This window comes from Lagenorhynchus albirostris, chromosome 2 (assembly GCF_949774975.1).
Source record: "Lagenorhynchus albirostris chromosome 2, mLagAlb1.1, whole genome shotgun sequence".
Classification (NCBI taxonomy): Eukaryota; Metazoa; Chordata; class Mammalia; order Artiodactyla; family Delphinidae; genus Lagenorhynchus; species Lagenorhynchus albirostris.
The window spans coordinates 166215090-166228061 of NC_083096.1; the positions used below are offsets into that span (position 1 = coordinate 166215090).

At 49.5% G+C, this 12972-nt stretch overlaps 1 protein-coding gene across 4 annotated transcripts; it reads right to left on the reverse strand.

Moving 5' to 3' along the window:
- Positions 1 to 414: 414 nt before the first annotated feature.
- On the reverse strand, positions 415 to 12525 carry MTFR1L (mitochondrial fission regulator 1 like). 4 transcript variants are annotated; one of them, XM_060141005.1, is made up of 7 exons: positions 12364 to 12525; positions 8920 to 9061; positions 8391 to 8495; positions 5465 to 5574; positions 5030 to 5241; positions 3494 to 3815; positions 415 to 1430 (listed from the first exon to the last, which is right to left on the reverse strand). In XM_060141005.1, exons 2-7 carry the CDS (start codon positions 8941 to 8943, stop codon positions 1325 to 1327), a joined length of 879 nt encoding a protein of 292 aa, XP_059996988.1. In that variant the 5' UTR covers positions 8944 to 9061; positions 12364 to 12525; the 3' UTR covers positions 415 to 1324. The 4 variants fall into 4 exon arrangements, with proteins under 4 accessions (XP_059996988.1, XP_059996990.1, XP_059996989.1 ...); XM_060141007.1 differs by lacking the exon at positions 12364 to 12525 and adding an exon at positions 11905 to 11982; XM_060141006.1 differs by lacking the exon at positions 12364 to 12525 and adding an exon at positions 11877 to 11936.
- Between the last annotated feature and the right edge of the window lie 447 nt (positions 12526 to 12972).

Genomic DNA, 12972 nt, shown 5'->3' on the forward strand with positions numbered 1-12972 from the left:
GTTTACAAAGCTGGCTCTGCTGGTAATTAAAACTTACCAATTTTATTTTTGAAAACGCAACTCTGCTGTCATTGCCATGGGTCTGAACACGTCTAATTTGACTTGTGTTCTACTCAAGACATCCACTAGGTGGCAGTTTCCCATGTTGCAGGTGTGGTACCTAAGAGGCTTAAAAATAAGCCTCTGGGGGGCAAGCTTGCAAGTTATAAGACGGGACCGGCTTTGAAAGGTTAGGGCAAAATCTCTCTGTAAAGAAAGAGATAAGAAGCTCCCTAGGGAAGCCTTCTCTTCTAAAGGCAAGAGGAAGCCAGGAACCTGTTTAAAGAAGTTCATATACCTTAAAATTAATAGAAATTCTATACCTGTGGGAGATACTGGGTGATCACGACTCAGAGATGGACACAGCAAATGCAATCTCTCTCCAAATCCTTCCTTTAATGTCAGGTAGTGCTTCAACCCAAACACACACAGGATACATACTGTAGAGAAAAGGGACCTGAGGGCATCTGAGTCATGCATGGTGTGGTAGGTACAAACCTTGGCCCAATGCAAAGGAGCAGTCAAGGGCCTGGAAGAAGGATGGTACTCTCTTTCCCATCTCCATTTCTCTTTCCTACTGGACTTACACTAAAGTCCATGGAAGAGAAAGAGCTTTCAATTAGTGGAACCAATGAGGGCCCAGGGCCTTGGAGGGTAGATTTGGTTGTACAGTATTACAAAATATATTTAAGAAAAAACAGCCCAGGCCTCCCAGTAGCCCAAGTGTCAGCTGGTCCAGTGGCTCGACCTCAACATGTAGGTGTTGGACAGAGAAGGGGGAGAGAGTGATTGCTGGGCACTGGTGTCAGTTCATGATGGAGCAGCATAAGATTTTCCCTGCCCTGTGAACATGTACATAAACATAGCCCCCTCCCCTCAGCCCTGCTCTGCTGCAAGGAACTGGCTGAGAGTAAGTGACAGCTGGGCACAAAGTGTTCAGTGAGACCAGTTATGGGGTCTAGTGCAGTGAAGTCAGTCATTCATTTAGGACCTATTTTCACACAGGGGCAAGGAAAAACCAGAAACTTCTATCTCACCCTTTAAACTGGGACATTCCAACCTACACAATTACCTGTAACGTGTCTCAGCTCAAAACAGGCAGCTTCTGCTAAGGTTTGAAGTACAGAAAACATATAATGCAGCTCTTCTCTTAGTCCAAGCTCTAGCTTTTGGCCAGACTGTTGCAGAAGATTTCTAATTGAGAGGCAGAAACATCTGCAGTGAGGAAGGCAGCTATTGAAAGAATTCCAGGAGCATGAGACTGAGTTTGCAGAGCTGAGTGCCATCAGTTTCCTTTTCTACTGATATCTTCTTCCTTCAGCGCAAACTTCCTCCTTAGGACCTCAGAGATAAGGAGGGCTGGGTCTTCCTCCTTCAATAAACTCCGGTTCCTAGAGACACAATAATAGCTTGTATTTATTGAGTACTTACTCTGCCCTGGGCAGTGTTTTGTGTGTTGGAATACAATCTCATTTAATCCTCACAACACTCTTATGAGGTAGGAGCTACTACAATCCTTTTACAGATGAGGAAACTGAAGCACATTGAGGTTATGAATTTACCCAAAGTCATTAGTCACTCAGTAAGTGGTGAATCCACAGTTCAAAACCAAGCTTGCTGGTTACAAATCTCATCTCTTAACTAGACATGGCTTTGCTGTTTCCTAAAATGGCTACAAAATGTGGGCAAACCTGTTGGTATTGGCCTGTGGTGGTTAAGCTTCTGCTCCCACCTTCTGGCCCTATCTTTTCTTAGTAGCATTTCCCCAGGTCAGCAGGGGAAATGACTGATGACTCTTGGCTTTTCTGACATTTATTCGTTCTGAGGAAAAGGTGTGCTGAGGATTTACTATTACCTCGTCTCCCTGTCAGGGAAACTGAGAGGTTTTTTATAAGCAATCCAGAATTTATAGTAAAATGTTCACATCATAAGGGACCCGTGGGAACAAAACCAGTTTCAGATTAGGGTAGGTTCAAATTACCTGATAACATCAGGTATTTTCCTGGAAAATAGTTGCTTGAAATTCTAGTGAACTCTTACATACATACATCCTCATGAAAGCATTTTACTGGTCATTATGCTAGATGTAAAGGCCAAGATTGATTATTAAACCTTGAAAACAAAAAGAGGAACTGCCTTCAGTCTGTCACATTTCTGAACCCTGAAGATGGCGCTACTTTCCCCTTCTTAGTCATCAAGCCAGCTCCTTAGTCATCAACCCCCAGCTCCTTCTATCAACAAAGGAGGAAAGGGCCCAGGACACAAGTGAGAGGAAGGGCTTGGCAGTAGGGGGTCACAGATCTAATATGGTACAAGAGGCAGGTATAAGAAAGTTGGAGAGTCCAATCTATAAAACATTGACCAGAAGAAAAAGGCTCAGTGTGGCCCCAAGGCAGCAGCAGCAGCTGAATTTGGGAATGCAGGAGACCAAAGAACTGCGGGTCCGTATGGCCAGAGAAGGAAGGTAAAAGTAACTTTCCTACAGAATCGACTACCAGGACCCCTGTCTAGTTTTCAGAAGAAAATGGGGCCACAAAAGGATCCTTGTGCGAGGTGAGTCACTGTTCCTTTAAGAGGAACTTCGTCAGCTCAGGAGACAGCCCTCACCTCCCCACCCCCCAAAACAGCTTTTTAACTGCATTAACAAATACAGCTGCACATCTGGCCTCTGGATTTTGAGGTCTGGATGTCAAATATTTCAATGCCCAGGAACCTGCATTTGAATAAGCTCTTCTGGTATGTGCTGTGCGGTAGGGAAACACTGCAAGGTGGTGACTCCCTCAGGCTGGAGCTCTAGGGCTTCTCTGCTAGATGAGTTTCTCATGGTAGGTATTTCCCACATCCCCTTACACTGACATCAGAAACACCTAGAGCTCTACTCCTTGGGGGTTCTGCTTTGTTAAGTTTAAGGTGTATTTTTTTAAAATAAATCTGAGCAATTCTGATAGGCAGCCAGGTTTAGGAACTACCTAGGAGTCTCAAAAGCCTTGTTCATAAATCTCTGAATTTGCAGGGCTGGTTTGAATAATGGACCACTGTGTTTAAAGGAAATGTTCCTTTCACCAAATAAGTCTACTTTTTTGAGATACTAAAATAACTATTACGCAATTATGTTTTGAAGGGTGGGGCATGGGGACACTTGTCACTAGCAGTATGAAAACTGAAGTGGTGAAGCCCCTCTGGGGGACAGAAGCTGGATTAGATGAGGTTTCTTGTAAAATCCCTATTAGTCTAACAACATTTGGTTGGGTTAGGTCACCCCAACCAAATGTAAAGTGTTGCTCTTTCCTCAAACTGGGGACCCAGGCACTAGCAAGCAGGCAGCAAGCTTTGTGAATGAAATAACACATGACTACTATTGAGGACTTACTATGTAAGTACTTTCTATTAGATAATTGGCCACAGGCAACTTAAACAATAAACAGATCATCACAGCTCCTTATAATACACTTACAGATCTTGGCTCTGCTTCACCCGGTGAAAGTCCTTTAGGATACCCATCATATCTGCAAAGCTGCTGGCCTTGGACAGAGAGACGCAGTCATCTTCTTCAGACGAGCTGCAGGTAGCCTTGTGTTCTGGTTTGCAACATTCAGGGCTGGCAGAACAAAGCAGGGGGACTGATGGAAGCTCAGGGACCTCTACCTCGGTCTCCTCGGTGATGTCACTAATGACAAAGGAAGTTGTAGAGTGGAATGAGGATCCAAAACAAGGTAAGGGAGAAGAGACATTTGAACTTCCTGGAGATAAGAAATCTGGCGTTAATGAAGCCGAAGCTGAAAGAGAAAACAATAGGCATGGATGGACATTGGGGCTAAAATACAGCAGTTACATCTCCCTGCAAGCACTGCCTACCAAACATTCATTTCCTACGCTGACACCATGACATCCTGGGTTCCTCCACTACCTTCCCCTCTCAGGATCTCAAGAAGATGTAGCAGTACTGGGCTCTTCCAGTGTTCCAGGAGGGCAGAAGAAAACCACCCCATAAGGGCCTTGCCTCCTAAAAGCTCCCATTCTGCAGTGGGCTGTGGAGTGACAGCACTCTTTAGACTGAAGCAACAGTGCAGAACCAAGGCCTGAATTTGTCCTTTTCTCTAATTAGGCCAGTGCTTCTGACTGTGCTCCTTTGAATCCAGCTATCTGTGACTGAAAGAATTGTTCTGAAGCAAAAAACCAGAGTGGTGATGGTCCTCCTAGTGCCCAGATTTTAATGGATAGAATTTCCTCAATTTCTAAGTTTCTAGGGAACATTCTAGGGACAAAAAAGTAGCCAACAAATATAAATGGAAAATTCAGGTCCATTTCCTCTATAAAACTGCCATATGAGGGAATTAAATACATGAAGATTTCAAAGAGAACACCATGATTTTTATGTGTTCTACCAACTGACAAGGTTTGGGAGCTATGACCAGGAGTCAGTGAGGAGCAAAACTGAGAATGGGAGGAATATGAGGGTTAAACACTGAGCACCTTGGGAGAGATCCACCTGTTAGTATTTCCTGCATCTGGTCATCCCATTCATTTCCAGTGGTTCTGCCTTAACTGCAGACAGAAAGGTGGAGGAATGGGTGGAGGGTCTCTGCTGGAAAAGGCAAGGAAAGGGGAGATAGGTGCTTACAAAGAGGAATGTCTCTTAGTTGTAGGGAATGCTTATTTCTCATATTGAAAAGGAAAGCCATGAGCGCTCATGGAAGACATGATCTTAAAGACACTTGGAAGAGAGTGTTGGTTTTTGTGGCCAAGGCGGGGAATCTGCCTGGGGCCCCAGGTTAAGTGAAGATTTTGTTCCTAACCCAACCAGTCAGCCCCAAAATGGCTGACGGAAACCATCCAAAGATTGTAACAGGCTAGCCAGGCCTCATGGCAACCTCAGAGCCCTAGGCCCAAACACCCCCGAACCAAGGACCATCCTTATCCCTATCCTGTCCAAAAGCTAAGCAAAAAGGAACAGCCTGCTATATCCCAGTCCTAGCTCAGGGGCTCTTACCTGCATCAGCTGCCACTATTTTAGCAATCTGGCTGCGCAGGTGGCTCAGCTCCTCCTGCAGCTCTGTGGTGCGGCTGAGGGCTGGCAGGGCTGGCTTCTTCAAGGCCAGGAGCCTCTCCTCCGACCCACGGAGGTTGGGCACTGAGGCATTGCGCTGAATGACGATCAGAGGGCTGGGCTTCCAGGTGTGCCTCAGGGGGCGTGTATCGCTCCTGGACCAGGGAAAGACAGTGTGTCAGAGAGAGCGGGCCACTGCACTGCTTCCAAAATTCCTTCAACCACTCCTACACGAGTAATACAGCCAGGTTCTGCTCCCACTCTGAGCCCACAGCTCTCATTCCTGTTGCCCTCCACCTCTCACTCTTCCTGCTGCCTACCACCTCATCTGGGAAGAAGCTTTTCATTCCCCAGCTGGTAGGCTATTGCCTCCGCTACCTGACCCGGGCATAAGTCTCCTCTTCATCCGCAGCAATCCAGGCGATGTCAGCCAGAGTAGGGACTGGGGGCACATCCCTCAGACAGAGGTCAGAGATGTTGGGCAGGGTCTGTAGGGAAGCAAAATTCATCAACATTTACTGCCTTCATGATGAAACAACTGGAGACTGAGCAAAATACAAAGGAGGAACACCTAATGTGTAGGGAAGTCTTCGTAGAGGAGGTCCCAGTTGGAAATAGCTTGAATAAGAGGCCAGAAGCAAGAGTCTGTGAAATTTCAAGTAATTCAGCATGGCTGGAATTGGATTGGTGGGGTGGGGAGTTGGGAGAGACTGGAAAGTGAATTAGGAGCTTGATTCTAAGATCAATAATGAGCCACTGGAAGATTCTGCGTAAGTAAGGATCAGATTTGAGGTTTTAAAAGATTACTCTGGCTACTGGATGGGAAGGTGCAGAGACCAGTCATGAGCGTGTTGTATCCTCCAAGCAAAGCACGGTGGCCAAGAGCGGGGATGGGACCTGTTTTTATATACAGTGTTTTACTGGAAAAATGGTCATACCCATTTGTTTAAGTATCATCTGTGGTGGCTTTTAAGCTATAACAGCAGAAGTAAGTAGTTGTAATGGAGAGCAGTATGGCTCAGAGCCTAAAATACTGGTTGGCCAAAAAGTTCTTTTTTTTTTTTTTTAATTTATTTATTTTTTGGCTGTGTTGGGTCTTTGTTGCTTTGCGTGGGCTTTCTCTAGTTGTGGTGAGTGGAGGCTACTCTTCATTGTGGTGCGCGGGTCTCTCATTGTCGTGGCTTCTCTTGTTGCAGAGCACGGGCTCTAGGCGCGCGGGCTTCAGTAGTTGTGCCACGTGGGCTCAGCAGCTGTGGCTCACAGGCTCTAGAGTGCAGGCTCAGTAGTTGTGGCGCACGGGCTTAGTTGCTCCGCAGCATGTGGGACCTTCCAGGGCCAGGGATCGAACCTGTGTCCCCTGCATTAGCAGGCAGATTCTTAACCGCTGTGCCACCAGGGAAGCCCTAGTTCGGTTTTAAGTAAAAAATAAATGACATTTTTCATTTTCACCAAGAACGTTATTGAATGTATTCACTAACCCAATGAACTTTTTGGCCAAACTAATATTTACTCTCTGGCTCTCTGCTGACCCCTGGCTAGAGCAAAGGGGTCTTCAGTGGTACTGGCCAGAGTTACTTTTTAACAGATGCCCACGGCCTAAGAGCGTCTTGCCTTCTGGTTGTGAGAATACAGGTGCAAGGACATGGACAATCTGTTACAGCAACAGGAAATCTCTCCTGGCAAGCTCCTTACAACACCTTTGTAGCTAACTGGGATCTACATGTTAAGGCAACAAACACTGTTAGAAGCAAACTTGATAAGCTGACTATTTAGATTTAAATAAAAAAATAATTATACAAAAGGAATCATAATGTAACGCCTTAAATTGCTCCTTCACCCAAATGAACAACTAGGGAACAGAGAGACTGAGTGACACCATGTTAAATGAAAAATTTGGAAGGTTCAATTATGTACTTACTGATTACAACAAAGAAAGAACCATGCATTTAGAAAAAGATTGAAAAGAACTACACTAAAACATTAACAGTTATTGTGCCATGACTGTGTGATTATAGGTAATTTGTTTCCCTTTCTCCTTTTTTACTTTTCATAATTTAATATTTTTATATGGGTAAATTAAAGAATAATAAATCAGCAAGATTCCCTTCAAATATTTAAAGTAATCAATTTACAACAAATCTAGAGATAATTTCTCAAAAATCCACCTATACATGAGTTAAATTCAGATGTTTCTGTTATAGACTGTTTGGTAGGTAGATCAGGAGTTGATAGCTCTGGCTTTTTGATAGGGAACCTGGGTCTCGCAGGAGTGAAGTGATACTCCAGGGTTACAGAGGAAGACTTCCACTGACCCAGGAGCTAATGCTAAGATGGGCCATTTAGGGGAAGCCTCCATCTGCTTTCCTTGATTACCCAGAGTGCTCCTCTGCTATTGGCAATTAAATGAGTTAACATATATATAAAGTACTTAGCACAGAGCCTGGCACATTGTATGGGCTCAGTAAATGTTAGCTAGTATTACTAATACTACTCCTGCTCCGTGGGAGCCCGTGCCCTTGATCATCTCTGCCCAGCAGCATGCAGGCAAAGGACTGGAGGGGCTACAGCCGAGCGTGGGGGCAACCCTGACAGACTCACACTCCCTAGCTGTCCTTCCCTTTGCTCCTGATGCTTAAGGCAGCTAGGGCCACTTCCTGCCCTACACAGTAACTGGCAATCTGGGTCAAGGGACAACACCCCCGCAACCCACTCCTGACTAATACCAACCCTGACACCAATTCAGAGACTCCAGATCAAGCTCCTACACAGACTTTGCAGCTCAGCCATGTGACATACAAACTCAGCTCCTTCATTTTTGTTTCGCCCTGGGCCCACATCCTTTCAGGCATATATTTCTGTCTCCTTTGTGTAGGCAGAAAGCTGAAGTATCTCTTTTGTGTCCCAGCTCCCCAAATGCACACACCTTAACCATCTATCCTGGAGCTGATGCTTAACCATTAGCTCTCAGAGGGAGGCAGCTGGGACTAATAAAGTTACTTAGCTTTCCACTGCACGAGGGGTCTTACTTGGGCCAGACAAGAATCTGTGCTGCAGAGTGGGTACTAAAGGCCCCCTAGGCACAGAGGTGAGACTGAAATAGCCCAGTAAAGGAATGGTTAGACTTGGCCAGAAGGAAGAGGATGGGGCATAATGGCCTCAGGGAAACACTGAAAATAGGTAGCTAGAAGAAGTGACCAGGAAAGCAACCTGCCTTGGCAACGCCAAGGAGTCTGGGGCACAGAAGCAGCACCAGCCTCCCATACACTCTGAGCCTCTACTCTGTCTGCCCTTCCAGCTCACTTACCTCAAAGGATGCCCGGGGACATGGCTTCAGGGGCAGGTTGGTCCCGATTCTTCTCACTACACTTCGAGCAGCCCCATGCGGCTTGTTTTGCCAGATTGGGATGGTCTAGAGCAGAAAGAGACAGGGACGGCCACAACCTCAGAGAACATCCAACTACTGTCCCCATCCTCTCCCCTTGTCCCCTTTAGCAGGGGCCAACCTTCACCTTGGCCAGCCACCTAAGGGGACACCTGCTGCTGTCGAGGCACAGTCAATGCTGGGAGGGTCCAGTGAAAGGGTGAGGAATTAGCCGGGTGTAGGGATCAGCCAGGCTGCCCTCCCTTCCCTCTGCACAGAATGATGGAAACACATTGACTCCTTAACTGCCCCAAGATCATAGTTGGTTCTGCCTTGGGGGAGGGGATGGAAGGGAGGACCCTTCAATTCCAGGCCTGGGTTGGGGAAGAATTAACTTGAGAATCTCAGAACTGCAGCCAGGTCCAGTGCTTAACCTTCCCCACCACACCCTTGCCCTGGGAATGCCCCTTACCACATTGGCTTCCATTCCCGACATTTCGACTGGCTCCTGCACTTGAAGGACAAGGCAGCCACAGGGCAGCTCTGGAGGCTTGGGGACGCAGGAGGCGTGACGCCTTCATATCAGGCCATCTTAAGGAACCAGACTCCTCTTCCTGTGAAAGACCCCCCACAGGAGACTCAGTGGCCACCACACAAGCCCCACAAAACCAGGCCATGCAGAGCCATGACTAACGCTGAGGCTTCTCTGACATTTCACAGGGGGAGAAAACCAGCCGAAGAGGCTTCCCTCACCCAGCAACAAATCCAGACCCTTAAAGGTTCTATTTCAGATTCGCTACACGAGCTTGGCCAACCCTGGGAGCCTTCCTGAGCCCTTAGGTTTCCTGAGGCAAAACTTCTAAAGAATATATACGTATAACTGAATCACTGTGCTGTACACCAGAAACATGACATTGTAAATCAACTATAATAAAAAAAATTTTTTTTAAGTTGATAAGAAAGAGAAAACAACAAGCAAACTTCTTAAGATGTAAACAGAACCCTTTGGAAGTTAAAAAAGCTCATGGGAAAGCCAGAGTTGTAGGTACCATCCAAGCCCAACATTCATTCCTGGGGATAAGATGTAAAAAGGCCAGCATGTGCCACCCAGCCTAGCGCCGCTGGGCCCCCATAAGGGGAAGAGGTAAAACAGACAACAGTACAAAGAACAGCCAACCACCGGTAGCCAAACTGTCTACTGGGCTACAGGGGAAAAGAGCCAAGTGTTCATCCTGGCTCAGCCATCTACTGGCTTAGTAGCCACAGGCAAGTCACATGAACTTTCTGAATGTTGGTTTCTCCATCTGTAAAAAGATGACAGGAAGAGCTGCCACTCTAAGTTACCTTAAGAGTCAATCAGTGAAACAGGATTTTAAAGTACTTAATGAACTGTTAAAGCAAGACACAGATGGGTGGAGTTGCTGCTGACTGGATTCCTCACAGCTGCCCTTGCATGGTGAGCAGCTGCAGTCAATGAGCTCATTCAGTCCCTTGTTCATCAAACACCAACAATACTCACTCTGTGCCAGGCCCTGTGCTGGGCACTGTAGGGGCTGTGGAAGGAGTAAGACACAGCCATGCTCTCAAGGAACTCATAATCTAGATGAGAGATAGGACCTGAATACATAATTCTAGCAGAGGCTGAATATCACTGCTTAAGAAAGGCACACCAGGCAGGTGGCCAGGTGAGTTCAGCCCCCGGCCCCAAGGCCCCAAGGTGACTTCAGAGGGGTAAGAACGGAAGGAAAACAGCAACACCACCACAGGTCTAGGAAAGGAATGTGAAGAGATATGTAAAGCGCAGAGTATGGTAAGGCCGCAAAGGTAGATGGTGGGGGGTGGGGTGGGGTGTTTAAGGGCTGGGAATGCCCTGGGTAAGAAGTCACTGGGGAGCCAAGGGCAGCCTCTGAAGAGGGGCTGGGCTGCACTGACCGAAGCAGCTCTTTCTGGAAACCTCCCTTGGAGGGTCTCTCTTCTACCGCTAGGGGAGGAGGTATCACTCACTCACTTTACAATACATGAGGAAAAGAAGCTAGAGAGAGGAAGGGACTGGTTTAAGGTCACTCAGTGGTCACGGCAGTAGAAAGTCTGCAGACCCTGCTGCCTCCTGCACGGGCTCCATCTTCTCAGCAAATTCAAGCCTTTAATCAAAGTCCTTTTGTGTGCCGGGCTCTTTGCTGAATTTCAGTGGCTGCCACAAGCTCCATACAACACTGTTTCCCTGTGTTTCTCACTTTAGTCACTGCAGCCACTTCCTCTCCAAACTTACCTCCAAACTCAGCTGGGCCTAACCCTCACACGACAGCCAGGGGAATCTCTCTAGAACACAGTGCTAATCATATCCCTGCCATGCTTCAAACCCCTTATGCTTGCTAGAGCCAAGAGGATAACGTCTAGACTCCTCAGTATGGCCAGCAGGCCGTCCCCAATCAGGCCCAACCTCATCTTTCTCTGCCCTGTGTACCCAACTCCCCGCAGCCTACAAGGCCTGTCCACTCCGGTCCCTGCACACTTCACAGCCACACCTGCTTTAGCCTTGCCCTCCAGCCACGCTGGCCTTGTCCACACTATTGCCTCTGCCCGAAACACCAGCACCCCCTTCTCCAAGCTCATCCTTAATCATTTCTGGGGCTCAACTCAAGCATCGCCTCCCCTTCTCCGTCCGGCACCCCGCGTTTCCTTCGAGCAGCAGTAACTAGGTAACGGTGTGCTGTGCAGTTTGTCCGAAGGGCGGGGACTTCCCAGGCACAGCCCAGCGCTCGCAGTACACAGCAGGCACTCGAGCATTTGTTCAATTAAGACGCGGACCAACGAGAACGCCGACTTAGCCTTGAACCCTCCACAAGCGTCTGGCTAGAAGACGCCCCCAGCTCGCTGGCTGCGCCGGCTGGTTCCCACCACCTCTGCGCGCGCACTGCCCCTTCCGACGCTGCTGCCCCAGTGTTTACACGCGGTCCCCCGCCGGAGACGCAGCGCCTCCCGAGCGGGGCCTGGCCGCATCACCCCGGTCCCCGCCGAGGTCGCCGCGCTCAGCGCAGTTCTGCGCCGGGGGAGCCGCCGCGGGGACCTTGCCCGGGACACGCCTCCCCTCCCCCGCAACAGCCCGACCCGACAGGGCCAAGGTCGGCCAAGTTTTCGCCGCAGCTCGGGCGGCCCTTGGACCCACAGGCCCGGGGCCGGGTCCCGGAAGGAGCGAGGAGGCGGCCGAAACGAGAAGCCTCTGGTGCAGCTGGGTAACTCGGGCGAGCAACTGCCCCTGGGGACTCAGTTTCCTCCCTGACATAGTGAGGCGGACGACACGGGCTCCCGCGAGAACCGGCGCGGGCACAGCAGCCACCGGCACCGCACAGCGCCCGGCACTAGGCCGCGCTACAGCCGGGCCGGAAGGCCGCGCTCCCGCTCCGGGGCGGCGCTCGGACCTAGTCTCACCTCACACTGCGGCTCCGGACTCACTCACCTCACGGCCCCTCCTACCACAGCGGGCCGCCCAGCCTCAACCGCCCTCACTTCCGCTGACCCGCCCCCCGGAAGCGATCCCTAGCAGCTGCGCACCGAGCCGCGGCGACGCTCGCCCTAGGAAGGCGGGCCCTGCTGGGGGCGGGGCGAGCGAGGGCTCTGCGGGGGAGGGGCGGCGCACTCGCCGATCCCGAGGGAGGAGGCACGCCCACCCGAGGCCGCGCCCCAGCCTGTCAAAGCCCTGGGGAAAAGCTGATTGCGCTTGGAGATCCCCGAGGCCTGCCTGGTCTCATCCGCCGCTGGTCTCGGCCTCCTTGGCGCTCTCCGCGCTTAGTCCCGAAGCGACTTCTGGAAGGGGTCTGAGTTGCTATTCGGCCCCCCAATTGATCGGTGACTGCTGTCCCCACCCCTAGTGCAAACTTCAGAATCCTCCCTCTGGCGTTCAAGGCCCCAGACTTACTGCTTGGTTGCCTCATCTCGCCCTGGTGCCTTCACAGTTCATGCTTCCCAGCCAAGACCCTCTACAGTCTTCTCTGCAGCAAGAATGCGCCTCTTCTCTGACTCCTGCCCTCCAGTGCTTTGTAGCTTTCTTTTATTTTAGCCTTTATGTATCTCTCTCTCTCTTTCTCACACACACACACACACAGTGAGTTGGTTGATCAGATGGGTAGATTGATGGGGAAAGACACCAGAGGCATTGCGAAAGAGACCCACATTCCTTCCAGTCTCACTCACCCACTCCCTCTTCGTGCTCAAACCTCCAGGGTCCTGTCTCCACGGCATCCAAGCCTGGGTCACATGCCCTCCTCTGACTTCAGCACGTGGCTGTGCCTGGCTCCCAGGCTGCAGTTTTTCGGGCTCAAAGCTTGCAAGTCCTAGCTGCCAGGGACGGATGGGCTTCATGGCGGGGAGAACCTGTGCAGTCACACAGGCCTCATGCTCAGACTGACTCGTTCTTGCTTTAATGCCCTGTTGTTGACCTCTTGAAATTAACAAAATAGTTTTCTTCAACAGGGCCCTGCATTTTCATTTTGCACTGGATCCTGCAAACTATGTAGCTGGTCCTAGT